The sequence below is a fragment of the Barbus barbus genome (genome assembly GCF_936440315.1).
Source record: "Barbus barbus genome assembly, chromosome: 2".
In the NCBI taxonomy this organism is placed as follows: domain Eukaryota; kingdom Metazoa; phylum Chordata; class Actinopteri; order Cypriniformes; family Cyprinidae; genus Barbus; species Barbus barbus.
The window spans coordinates 36042625-36057407 of NC_136730.1; the positions used below are offsets into that span (position 1 = coordinate 36042625).

At 34.6% G+C, this 14783-nt stretch overlaps 1 protein-coding gene across 2 annotated transcripts in view; it reads left to right on the forward strand.

Moving 5' to 3' along the window:
* Positions 1 to 14783, forward strand: part of LOC306885226 (HAUS augmin-like complex subunit 6) — a 31068-nt gene that overhangs the window by 5367 nt on the left and 10918 nt on the right. Inside the window, exons 1-4 of one of the 2 annotated variants that reach the window (XM_079441626.1) lie at positions 2078 to 2638; positions 5122 to 5217; positions 5303 to 5381; positions 5511 to 5643. In XM_079441626.1, the coding sequence (XP_079297752.1) occupies positions 2529 to 2638; positions 5122 to 5217; positions 5303 to 5381; positions 5511 to 5643 (418 nt within the window). In that variant the 5' untranslated portion in view covers positions 2078 to 2528. Of the gene's footprint in view, positions 1 to 2077; positions 2639 to 5121; positions 5218 to 5302; positions 5382 to 5510; positions 5644 to 14783 lie in introns of those variants that run through there. The other variant, XM_079441627.1, reaches the window with a different exon arrangement.

Below are 14783 nucleotides of genomic sequence, written 5' to 3' on the forward strand. Positions count from 1 at the left end.
TGTTTATGTCCTCATTTAGTGAGGCGGCAGACGCTGAAATGACCGCGAGCGTCACGCGAGCTTCAGTCTGTGTTTAGTAAACAAACCGCGCGATATAAAGAGCGGACTGCTCTGTGCGCTTTCGAAACGCTCTCGCGGATTTCAAACACTGATCAATCAGCACGTCACCGTTTCTAGTCAAACACACCTAGTGCTAAAGGATTATTGGCTCACTGATGGTGATGAGATTAACCCCTTAGGTATTGAAATTTGGTACCGAACGACAAGACGTTTTTCGATACTCGGTAGTATCGAGGCAATTCGGTCGGTGCCTAAAAAGTATCGAACTCGATACCCAGCCCTACACACAATACATATATTTGTCCATACCTCTGCATTTTCTCTCAAAGAGTTTTGTATTTGAAAATCACTTTGCGTTTGTTTGAAAGTCGAGTTTTTCTTTGCAAAGCAGATTGTGTTTATTTGCAAATCACTTGATTTGTTTGATAAATATTGGCACAAAAATCGCTCCATAAGATTGGGCTAGATTTCTTCTTCTTATTGGTTTTATGGCGGATTGCAATCATGATTTATCAGGTACATACCGCCACCTACTGTACCGGAGTATGCAGCATGGATTAGCCTATATCTCAATGATTCCACTCAAAAAAAATTTAAATAAATATATATATATATTAATAATAATTTCAATGCAACAGTATATGTTCTACATTTTCTGTGATTTTACATTCCATACATTCATCTGATTTACTTTTACCTAACAAAAGCAATGTTTTATTTAACCCTGTATGGTGAAACCTCAGCCTGGTTAAAACCATCTCCTCCCTTCTATTCCTTCCATTCACACCCTGTGCATTAATACATTTCTGTATACTATAATATTTTCTTCCACTATTATCCATGTCCCACCTGTCCTGCCATTTCTTCATGATTTCTTTTTTAATTATTGCCTTAGCTTCTCCTTTACCAAAGGGAATATGTATTATTTCACTCACCCTAGTTGATTTCTTTGCTATTTTGTCTGCTTTCTCATTCCCTTTTATATTTACATGACCCAGCAGAATCTCACATCTATCTGAAGCCTTCGCAATCTAAATACATTTTGATGGATTTCTAGCATTAAATCTTCTCTGTTAGATTTCATATTTTGAATACTGTATAGGGCTGCTACAGAGTCAACACAACATACCACTCTATCTGGTTTTACTTCCTCCACCCACTGCAACCCTAAAATAATCGCCATCATCTCTGCCGTATAAACTGACAACTGATCAGGTAATCTTTTCCCAATACTCACATTCAATGTTGGTATATATTCCTATACCTACCCTATTTTCTTCATCTTTTGGATTCATCTGTATAAATATCTAAAAAACTAAAATTAGCTTTTTATGTATTGACTTGCTATGTATCCTTTCTCACTTTCTTCCCATTTATCCTTTAGTTCCATTATATTTAAATCTACCTCAGTTTTTGGAAACAACCAAATAGGGATATTACTAATAGGAGTATGAGTGTTAAAACAGATACTGTCTAACCTATATTCCTCTGATTTAGCCTTTGTTACCCATCCAAAACCATTACCTTGAAAATAATTATACTCCCAACATTCTTTAATAACACTGTTGGTCAGTGTTGGGGGTAACGCATTACAAGTAACGCGAGTTATGTAATAATATAACGTTTTTCAAGTAACTAGTAACGTAACACATTACTTTTTAATTTACAAGAAAATATCTCAGTTACTTTTTTTTCCCATTTATTGACTGTCAGTGCGCTGTGTGAACATGCTGTTACTGTAGTCATAGACTAAATGTGAATGTGCATTAATTCATCCCACTCGCAAAAAACTGATTTAGTATTACATACAACAATCTACTGTTTCCATATTGTGACCATATAACTTCTGTTTGTCTATCCCTTTCTTCCTGGTAAATAACATATGACAAGATTTACTTGGAGAAAGCTTAAAGCTCCAGTTATATGACCATTGGGCTAGATTTGGATTTCGTTGACGAATTTGATCTTTTCGGCTTGCCGTAGTAGGGATAAACACGTAATCGAGCGAAGTCCCGCCCAATCTTAATGGTCGTGTTCCAATACATGCAACTCTCTCGCGCGCTCGTATTTTCTTGCAGATGTGTAAACACAATGAATAGACCTTCGCCAATCTGAACGACGCCTTCGCCATTTTGCTGTAGCCTATCGATTATAGATATAAATCAGGATTACACAAAGGCCGTCCTAGTTTTGCGACGTTTGGCCACGGATGCTGACAACTTCGCTCAAACAATTTGGCGGTTAGAAGGAAGTTGCTGCTCGTAAATAACGTTACATGTAAACATTTTTCAGTGTATTTTGTGAGCCTGTCGCAGCTAACTTAGATCTTCTATACTCTTTGGCTAGACCAAGCATAAACATGATTAGTATGGTGTGATTGGGTTATTATTGATAGCTTGCAAACGGTTTGTCCAGTAAATCGTTGAGTCGTATTTGTCGAATGATCCTCAAGCGTCTGCTTATGCGAGATGTCCAAATTACAGAAAACAAACGGTAAATACTTCTGGTGGTGTCTCCTGTGCCTCGAATTCAGACCGGATACAGGTAGCAAAAACATTAAACATCTGAATCTAGGAATGTAAGTATAATCCATCTTTTTTCCCTCTGAACCTAATGACTTATCTTTTTCATTAACTTAGCTCGCAATCGTCAGGCCTTTACAAGGGTTGTTTATATGTAACGATATCGTATATAAGTGTGTCAGCTACTTAAGTTATAACAGTTGATATTCTAATTCTTTTCTTAATTGCACTGATCCAGCTGAATTTTTCTATTTATTATTATTATTTTTTTATTTATTTTTTTTGCTTTCAACAAGTCGACATTTCTCGGTGTACTGTATCCTGATCAGGCTTTGAATAAAACTGTGCCAACTCGTTTCTCAATTTTGTAAGTGATAGGGATAATATACTTAATATCGTCATCATCATCATCACCACCAATAATAATTATTATTATTATTGGTGATGATGATGATGATATTAAATATATTGTCCCTATCACTTACAAAATTTTGTAGCTAGTAATATAATGTTTAATATCATCATCATCATCATCATCATCATCACCACCAATATTAATTATTATTATTATTATTAATGATGATGATATTAAATATATTATCCCTATCACTTACAAAATGTTATAAGTGATAAGATACTGTTTAATATCATCATTATCATCATATTCAATAACAATAATAATAATAATAATTATTATTAATAAATTCAATAGGTATTGTCATTAGAATGACAATATGAAAGCAAATAGACATGATTATGACAATATATTTTCTGAATGTGTTTTGTATGCAGCTCATGGTATTTTTTTATAGCAATAAAGGATGTTTATGACACATATTAGTAGTGTAGCGTTATTAAACATACAAAGAGTGCATGTGTCTGCTTATTATAGAATCAAAATCAACTATAAATCAAAATCGGAAGTTATTGCAAGCACTCGATGATGGTTTAAAGTGGGTAAGCAGATACATTAATAATTAAATACATTTTCAAGTGTAGCTTAATGCTAATTGTACTAATTATATTTTAGGATGTAGCCTATTCTTGTAAGCATTATAGATAGTTTGTGTTTATGGTGTAGAACCAAACTTTGTTTATCTTAATTTAGATGTTAAATCCACATATCTGAGGAAAAATACATCATCGGTCGGCGCCCTGGTAAATAAAGGGGATTTACTATTAAAATTAAAATATGGAAGAAATATTGTGTGATTATTTCTTTAAAAATAAAGATTTGAGATGGCAGATGATGAAATCACCGCGAGCGTCAGGGATGCTTAAGTGTACATAGTAAACAAAACCGCGTGTCTCTGTCATTCATTCATTCACACAGAGACTTGCAGAACATGCAGGATTCATATTTGAATCGACTTTTGTGGCTTAATATTTACAGTTACTAGTCCATGTCGCGATTTGATTTAAGTGTAATGACCTACTTTTGATTAATTCATCCAAACTTTGACAAATTCCGTGACATTCCGTGATAAACTGTAAATTAAATTTTTATAACTGGATTCCGTCTGCGTTTTCTGCATCGCGTAAATCATAGGGCCGTACGCGTCAAGAACCGGGTTGACCGGGTACTCTGTACCACTGGTACTTAAAAAAAAAAACCTGGTACCGTGACGTTTTCATTTTTTTTAGTACCGATTGGTACCGAAGTACTGGGTCTTTTGACAACACTAGTTCACTGTGTAGTTTTTGAAACATCATCTTTAGACATCCTGTACACTTGCGTTATATGCAGACTCCCTAAAAATATCTTTGTGTTCATCTGAAGAAAGAAATTAAGATAATTTAAAATGAACCAAGAATATCCTCTCCCTTGTTTTTATTTTTGTTAGGTTGCTTCCACTTTTTTAATACTTATTGTACTTATATGGCCAGATATTTGTACCTTTAACTGACCCTTCGCAAAGACCCGCCCCCTTCATACTGTTGCTATGTCCAACAAGCTACACCACTCTCACGCCACACATCATGTTCTTACACAGTGAAAAATACATCACGGAGCAAAAAATAAACTGACAATGTGCCGACAGACAAGACAGAGCAGGTTACTTCTGGTATGAAACAATGTGTTTGATTTCAAGTTTTGCCTTGTTTTTCTCTGTGTCGAGACAGATCATTGTAAAGCCTCAGTTCTAGCAGCAAGTGAATCTATCATCATGCCATATTTAATTAAAGCACAAAATAAACATGAATGAATATTTTATTTCAACTGTGGAAAAGCGTCAGTACGCACCATTTTTCAAGTTGAAGTACACCCACTTGAATCTACTAATCAACTAAATCTACTAAATAGTAATTTTTATATAATTATTTAAATAATTTATAATGTAATTGATTTAATTATTTGTTTGGTAATATATATTGCCTTTAAAAATAAATAATAGTCATGTTAGTTAGTTAGTTGTTTGTTTGTTACACACATGTATGCATACACACAAACACACACACACATATATATATATAAGCTTTTAAAAGTACATAATAATAATAGTAATTTTAGTTATTTGTTTGTTTGTTTGTTTGACAGGAACATGTTTGATAAGCCAAACAAAGAGGCATTCTACATTGTCATCCACTTTTTATTTAATAAACTGAATCCCACACGCGCCCAAGATGTCTTCAGGTAGTACAATACAGGACTTTTTTAATTTTGTCATCCTCACTTGTGATTTTGAATTGTGGATTTGAAAATCGTATTGTTTTTATAGACATTGCTGGCCAATTTGGGATCGTAAAGGTGATGCTGAGTTTCGAAAGGTGGCTTTTTCATGGCTCCAAGAGATAGCGGTATGTTCATTTGATGTTTAATATCTAATTTTTTGTTACTTTTGTGCCTGTTGCATTGCCAGAAAATGTTTAGATAGGTATATATTTAAAAATAATAATAATGTTGTTTTTTTTAATAAATATATTTAGAACGAAGAAGGCAATGCTTTTCCTAAGGTGGCTGCATCACATTTACTCTCTGCTTTTGGACCAAGATTTATCAACTTGATGCTCCACTTATCTAAACATGTCATGCTGAAAACACTGAAGACATTTACCACAGGTATGCTATTGTTTTCCTCAACAAAAACAAAACAAACAAAAATTCATCAGGATTTTGAAACTTTGCACTCAGTTGTCTGCAATTAGGTTTCTACAGCACCCCCTGAACGCAGTCAAAAAATTGTTCCATATATCATACACACTTGGATGTGTATGTACAAAACGCTGTATGCCTAGAGTGCTTTTCAATACTCAAACTGATGCTTCCTTGTTTCCTTGTACCTCTGTCCTCCAGCCATTGACTCAATCAAAGTTAGCCATCTTGAAGGACACATCAAATCTCTTGTAACTGCACCATAAGTAAGTGAGGAAAGAGTAGTGAGGAAGCTTTCAGACTATCTGTAAGTGAGGATACACGTATTCTGTGCAAAAGTGTTGCTTGTTGAAAAACAACCATAATGACAAATGTATTTATAAAGCACAATTTTAAAACTTGAAGTTCTAACCAAAACAATGTTTTGCTGTTCAAAATGATAACTGTAAAATAACATACAGCCAAAGAGTATAGAAGCCCAAGAGGCAAAACTCAATAGAACGCTCCATAGCAACAGTTGCGCCCATGACATGACTGTGCCGCTGCCATTTTGGACTGAAAACTACACAAAAACGCCATAGAATAATAGGAGCCAGTCGCGCTTGACCAACTTACAATAACACATTTAAAGTATGTGTGTGTGTGTATATATATATATATATATATATATATATATATATATATCTCATACTTGAATACGAATAAATTATAGATGGGTCCCCTCCACCAATTGACTAGACTGCTTCATACTGCTTATTGTTTGCCAAGTAAAAAGATTAAATTACTGCAAACCCTTTACTTACCCATATCTATGTCCTATTGTACATTTTCCTTGTTAAATATCAGCTGCTTTGTTTAAAAAAAACATACATTAAAGCAGAAATGCAGCCTGAACGATGATGACAATAACGTTTTTTTTTATTTCCTTTTGCTCTCTAGAAACCAGTTTCAGTTGAAAATATGTGTTGAAAATAAGCGTTAACATTATAAACACTGAATTAATACCAACATATGAAATTAAATTAATGACAGAAAGGATGTTGGACAATAAATATATAACAGGAATAACATCTTGACAGTAAACCGTTTTCACAATACGGTCTTATATTAATGTGCCTTAAAGGAAGACTGTTAAAAAAAAAAAAAAAAAAGTTATGTTAAAAAAACACAAGTACACCCACTTTCTCCAAAAATGTTTAATTGTTTAATTATGACAGATGCAGTAATGCATCATGTTCTAGAGATCGTCATGTTTGTAGTGTGTTCCAGGGGATTCAAACGTACAATATATATTTCAGACCTACTGGTGTAATAATAATATAGTAAGTAATTGTAAATGTGTGAAGTTGCATATACTCATTATAACTATAGTGTCATGTCCACATTATTATGTTTCTATGGCTATAGGACCTGCAGTTCCTAAAAGGATTTAAGTTTACTACCAGACTAAAAACAGTTCAAGTTAGCAGGAGGTGCTTCAAACACAATATACACTTTTGTGAATAATTACCTGTCAGGGTCTTTGGGAAAACGATAAAAGGCAAGATTTTTACTGTTACACTGATAGTTTTTGCAGTGGATTGCCCAACATTGAGTTCTTTTATTCCACGTTGACTTCTCTTTCATTGTGATTCTGTCTATTTCTGTATATCTGTAATGTTGTCCAGAGTTTCGCCTCTTGGTCTTCTATATTCTTTGATGCAGCATAACAAAACATAAAACAACATAGAAGCTACTAATGATTAAAAGCTAAATTTTTACACTGCAAAGTCACGGTCACCTCTAGATTTCAGATGAGTTTTAGGGACTGTTAATAGCATCTATCAGTAGAATTGATTGATATCCTGAGCTGATGCTCAGAAAAAAGATCAAGATAGTAAGAGGGAGCCAGGCCATTCACACATTTAAATACCAGTAAAAGGACTTTAAAATCAATTCTATAGTGAACTGGGAGAGTGCAGTGAGCTTAAAGGGATAGTTCACCCAAAAATTAAAATTCTGTCATTAATTTCTCACCCTCATGTCGTACCAAACCTGTAAGAAACCATTGTTCATCTTCGGAACACAAATTAAGATATTTTTGATGAAATCTGAGAGCTCTCTGATCCTCTATAGACAGCAACGCAACTGACACGTTCAAGGCCCAGAAAGGTAGTAAGGACATCTTTAATAACAGCCAATTTGAAGGTTTTGGGGACATATCCTAATGACAATGATGAATTAATAATAGCCAAAAGAGGATCTATGACTTCTGGAAGCAGCTCTTTTAATAGTTTAGATGGAATGGGGTCTAACATACATGTTGTTGTTTTAGATGATTTAACAAGTTTATACAATTCTTCCTCTCCTATAGTAGAGAATGAGTGGAATTGTGCACTGATCTGATGCGATACTGTAGCTGACAGCTGTATGATTACAATTTTTTCTCTGATAGTATCGATCTTGGAAGTAAAATAGTTCATAAAGTCATTACTGCTGTGCTCTTGGGAAATGCCAACACCTGTTGATGCTTTATTTTTCGTTAATTTAGTGACTATTGAATAAATACCGGGGGTTATGTTTGTTTTCTTCTAGAAGAGACGAAAAGTAATCAGATCAGTAATCAAGTAATCTAGCAGTTTTTAATGCTTTTCTGTAGGATAGGGTACTTTCCCCCCAAGCTATACAAAATACCTCTAGTTTTGTTTTCCTCCAGCTGCGCTCAATTTTCCGGGCTGTTCTCTTTAGGGTGCGAGTGTGCTCATTATACCACGGAGTCAGACTGTTTTCTTTGATCTTCCTTAAGTGTAAAGGAGCAAAAGTATCTAAAGTGCTAGAAAAGAGCGAGTCCATAGTTTCTGTTACATCAAGTTTTTCTGCACTGTTGGATATGGTGAGGAATTGAGATAAATCAGGAAGATTACTTGCAAAGCAGTCTTTTGGGGTAGAAGTGATGGTTCTACCATATTTGTAACAAGGAGTTGGCTTTACAGCTTTAGCTATATGGAATATACACGAAACTAGATAATCAACAATGCCCTAAAACAGACAACTAATCGCAATAACCGTGACTATTTTTAGACAATTAATCTGCAAATTTCATAATCGTGACAGCCCTAATTTGAAGTATCTATATAGAATTTATGCGCTAACAGAAACAGAAAGACATTGTGTTGACACATGAGAAATGTAATCAATAAATGGCATTTCCATCAGCTATATCGGTAGAACTTTTGAAGCGCAATTTTTTTTTTTTTTCGCCAAAAAATCCTTGGAAAGAAATCTGGCTATAGTTATGGGTTTTTCTTTTTTCCTCCGAATTAAAAATGAAATGGCATCAAATGAAGAGCCAGCTGGCTGTAATTTATCTACTACTTTTTTTATTATTATTATTTTTTTTTTATTAAGATATGGTTTTGAACTGGTTTAGAGCTGCACTGCTGGTAGAGAAGACAGAGGCACTGTAAGTGGTGAGGGTGATATTTAAATTCCTTATTTATAATTGTATTTATTGTAAAAAAACAACAACAAAAAACACATCTGATGAGACAGCTGTAACAATTAACAGTTTTTATTAACACAGTTTATAACATCAAAAAGTGTTTTTGGGTTTTGATCATTTTCCTCAGTGAGGTCAGAAAAAATGAAACTAATCTTACTGTTAAAAAAAACTAATTTACTGTTTTCTGATACCTTAATGTGATTCCTTTGTAAAGAATCTGTCACACATAAATTAGCTGCATGTTGCACCTGCATGAGACTTACTAATTTGCCTAATGCTTAGCAGTCTCTGTCTGGAGTTTTTCAAATTGCAATAATCAAATATGGTTTTAATGATAATTAAAATATGGAATGGCAATACTAACTGTTGGGACTTTTATCGTGGTTTATCGACAAACCGGTAATCGTTTCATTTTTAGTCCCAGAACATCTGCATTCATTGACTGATTTTAATCACAGTTATTCTGTATGTTTCATTTTTCTTTTCTTTTTTAATATATAAAGTGGACCTATTATGCAAAATTTTCTTTTATATTGCTTTTTACTATAATTTTGTTTGTTGTGACCACCATAATGATGATAATGAAAAAAGGTTTTTTTTTGTTGTTTTTTTTGACAGTGTAACTGAGGCACAAACTGTAAAGGCGCAACCTTCTTCTGGGAAGGGGGTGGGGATCAGCAACTCATTAGCATTTAAAGAGACAACAGCATGGTTTTGCTTCCACTTAAAAAGTGGAATTTACAAAATGGTATAATAAATGATTTTTGGGGTGTTTTAAGCTGAAACACTGAACTATTCATCAGTTGTAAATGTTTTACAAACTTTATGGTTTCCAGTCGTGTGTGCATATATATATATATATATATATATATATATATATATATATATATATATATACACACAAACAACCTGTAACCTGGAAGGTTTGTAAAACATTTACAACTGATGAGTAGTTTACACTTTAGATTAGGGGATGCAGAAAGCTTTGTAAATGATTTATAATGTTTATTGAGATAATAGTACAATGTTGACATTTCAATGATTTATAAGTGATTAATAATATATTAACTAGTAACTATTAACCATTAAGGATGTGTTTAATTATTTCATGATGCTATTTATAAAGATAACTTATGACAGATTTATAAATCGTTAGCATATTACTTAATCATTTGTGAATGTATAGTTATGTTTTGTAAATGATTAGTTCATCATTAGCTTATTACTTGTAAATGACTTTTAAATGAATTAACAAAACATACACAAATTGTTAGCATATCACTTATTAATCGCTTATGAATGTTTTGTAAATGATTAGTTAATCATTAACTAATCATTTAGAAATGACTTATAACTGGACGTTATTATAAAGTGTTACCAACTTCACTCATTAATTGAATTTTGTGAGGTTGCGACGTACTTTGATGACTGATAGCTTTTTAGCGATCACAAGGGTAGGCACTTTGTAGGCTATAATCCATTCAGAGCTTGAATATTTACTCATGGATTCGCTATCCGATTACCATTTATCCAATATTGCCACTTGCCATCGTGTAGTGTTTACTACTACAGTTAACTGAGTGAAAGTGGAGCAGGTCTGAGCTGGTGTGATTGAGGAGTCATTTTAAGGAATAAAGAAATTAATTCCATGGGAAATACATTTAAATGTATTATTTAGCTTATTATAGATGAGTATTAATTAAATTACTGTCTGCAGGTGGATTTTAAATATTTAGCTTTTTAAATTATTTTTTTTTTTAAATAGTTACAGGTGTTGGAAACTCAGAGGTGAATGTATAACACTTCAAAATACAGTCTTCCAATGCTGGAACAGTGCATCTTCACCATATCTCCTGTCTTAGGACATTTTGCAGTGCGTTATGTTGTGCCCTCTGGATTTATCCTCACAAAGAGTCCATAGGCAATAGAAACATAATGGGGAAAAAAGACAAGCAGCCAAAGAATACATAGGCATCTGCAAAACCCAGGTGCTGCTCCTAAACGTGGCCACCACCTTTGCTCACCATCCACTTTGTTAGTGACAGAAATGTCTTCTCTGAAAAACAAGAAGTAGAAATGACACACTTTTAAAAGGCAAACCCCATATAGAATACTCAAACCTCTCAAAACCATAGTTGTTCTCTTACCATGAATTACTACATTTCTTTGTCTGTAGGGTAATGACGAGGGCGTGTTTTAACGCACGAATAGCAATCGATCCAGAGTAGTCTAGGGGTAAGCTTTGTGGCCACAGTGACACCTTGTGGTGCCCAAATGAAGTACAAGTGTAGCCTGTAGATTGCATGCTTCCCAGCTGAAACAACCCCCCACGTGAAACTGAAATAATAACCTGTGATATTTTGGCCATATTGCCCATCTAAGTCATTCATCCCACACTATGAACAGGCGCATCATGTAGGCTACACTTCTTGTACTTCATTTAGGCACCACAAGGTGTCCCTGTGGCCTCAAAGCTTACCCCTCGACGACTCTGGCTCAATTGCTATTCCTGCAGTAAAACACGCCCTCCTCATTACCCTAAGGACAAATAAATAAATGTGGAAATAAATACATAAATGTGGAAATAAATAAATAAATGTATAAATAAAAAAATGTGGAAGCAAATGAAAAAATACATAAGGAAATAAAATTGTAAAAAAGCAAAAATAAGTAATTATTTATATTTATTTCTTGCTTTCTTATTTCTTTATTTATTATGTAAGGATTGGCATTCCATACTATTCACTCAGCGTGCTTTGCTTAGCCCATCAGCTATACAGGTGTTAATACTGAATGTTTAACATTAAATTCATTGCATTCCTATACTTCGTAGACATCCTTAATCTCTAATAACTCCATTCTGCTGTCTGTTGTTCTGTTGTCTGTGTTTCTTTGTCTGAATATGACACTTATCACATGCTGTGTGTGGCAGAGATGCTCACAAGTCTCTGAGCTAGAGTCCAAGTCAAGTCTCAAGTCTCTGAGCTAGAGTCCAAGTCAAGTCTCAAGTCTCTGAGCTAGAGTCCAAGTCAAGTCTCAAGTCTCTTTATTATATTACGTCTCTGGTTATAATAAGTGTTGCATCACGTACAGCGACCCATCCAACACTGCATAGCTATATATAAGGAATTCAAAGCATGTAATATGTTATTATGACTCCTTTATCTATTAGCATACAGTATCAGCTTTGATTTTGGTATATAATCAGTGTAAACAGGCTATTGCAACATGACAAAAACACCAAGAATGCTTTACTTTTAAGTTAATATTATCTGTATTTTGCCTTGTAGCATGAACACACAGTACAGTACAGACCAAAAATTAAGAAAGACTTAATATGGTCAAACATCACATTGTAGCTAAATGCAAAACACTATTGCAACAAACCAAACAATGTGAAATATATGAAGAGTTCAGATGCAAAAGCCATCTGAAATTTTCTTTAGAATGATCATTTTTATCAAGCTTGTATATTTAAGTTCAATAATTTCACTTAAATGACAATGAAAATGCAACTAATCATAGTTTATAAACTACTGTAAGTCAACACATCCCAAACTCTCAAACCAGTGTAATGTTACATGATCAACAATAATCCTGAAACCTGTTTGCAGACAACGTTAACCCTTGTATGGTGTTCGGATCTGTAGGACCCGTTTTCATTTTTTACTAGAGAAAAATTATACGATTAATAATTTTTTCAAACTTAGACTCATTGGCCTTGGCTCATTTTCTGTGAAGAATATATATCTGAACACATTTTCAATGACCACACTGGTCACACACTCTCTCACACGCAAGCACGCACGCACGCACGCACTCACTCACTCACTCACTCACTCACTCACTCACTCGGATATGTGGTTTACGGGACTCTCCATAGGCGTAATGGTTTTACTAATGTACCAACTGTATAATCTATCCTTAAATCCAAAGCTAACGATGAATAGCACAGCAGTCGCCATGTTTGTTCGTTGTCCTCTAATGTATGGCGGCCGTGCCTAAAATAAAACTTTAAAAAAAAGTGTGGCCGCGCCTGTGCGCAGCAGATACGTAGTACGTCACGTGTTACATGGGCAGGTTATAGGTAACGGAGGGAGGGGAATAACAGCGAGCTCATCATTCCTAAAAATAAACATTGTTCACGAGTCCCGCAGCTCGAGTCCGAGTCGAGTCTGAAGTCTTTCGAGGACGAGTCTCAAGTCGAGTCTGAAGTCACTGTGTGTGCGACTTAAGTCGCACCCGAGTCCGAGTCTCAAACTCGAGTCCCCATCACTGGTGTGTGGTAACGGCTTTTGATATCGGGGCATTTTAACAAGTACGAGTACAGGAGCTCAGTATCGGTATCGGGTGAGCATCCCTAATAAAAACTGTTAACCTTCCCTGGCAAAGCAAAGGATAACCACATGTACAGGTCTGTATTGATTCTTTGGGTACAGTAGCACTCACCAAATTGTTGTTGAGCTGAAAGTCTAGAATTCAGTTTGGAACAATGTCATGTGAGAAGCTCTATCCGGGTCATGGCACCAAAACTGTTGTAAACTCAGAATCTAACTAAGGCAGTGATACATTGTAGTTTATATACATTTAGGGGGCAATGCTTAGAAATGGACACAAAGCACCTGGGTGGCGACCTTAAAGCATGCAAATTCAGGTATAGCAACCTGCCCCATTTCACCAGTCCTAATCCAATCAGCTCAAAGACTGGGTCAGGGGCACCAAGAGCCATTACACACAAAAGGTGAGAGTCTCAGTAATCTGGCTCATTTGATTTACAATAAGAGAACAGGAATTTGCAGGAACTTCTTGCTAAAAACTGTTCAACAGAATTGTTCATCTGATGTCATCATCATCATCTTTACCATAAATGCTAAAGTAAATACAATGCATTTCACCTGAGTTTTTTAAGTGATTGTATGTTAGGATATAGGATCAGTAGATCTAAAACAGATTCTTAAATTTGTAATCCCACACAGACTTAGTTTTACTGCGTAAACCCATAACCTGTTATGAATAATAGGAATCATTCTAATATACTGTTTTATTATTAGTGTTGGAAACCGTTTCTGCTTTAATATATATTTTCAGGATTCTTTGGTGAATAAAAAGAAAAAACAAAAGCATTTATTCAAAATATAAATATTTAAATGGGGTCATCAACTGCCTTTATTTTTTATTTTATCATTTGTTTTTTTTTTTTTTTTTTACTGTTTTCTGGGGTCCACATATAAATAATATAATATAATGGTTCACAGCATTAAACTCTTGCATGTAATCTCTCTTTAATACATACTCAACTCTGAAGGGCGCCCTCATACAGTAAATCCACCAATGAGACTTGTAAAAGCCATAAAACTTATGACTTCCCAGAAAACCTGGCTATAGAAATTGTTCATAGAAATGTTTTTTGTTTTGTAGCAGTAATTATATTTGTGCTGCTAATGAGATCAGATGCTTTGGAATCCGCACCATTGTAGGACAATCCAAGTATTTGGAGGTGCCTGACAGCAGTTTTTCTTTTGTTGACAGGGTGTTTAGCAGAAATATGTCTGATGTTTTGCCACCCAGCATTGTTAGTGCCCACCACAGACTATGTACTCTCAGGTCAGCGTTGTTAGTGAGCTGT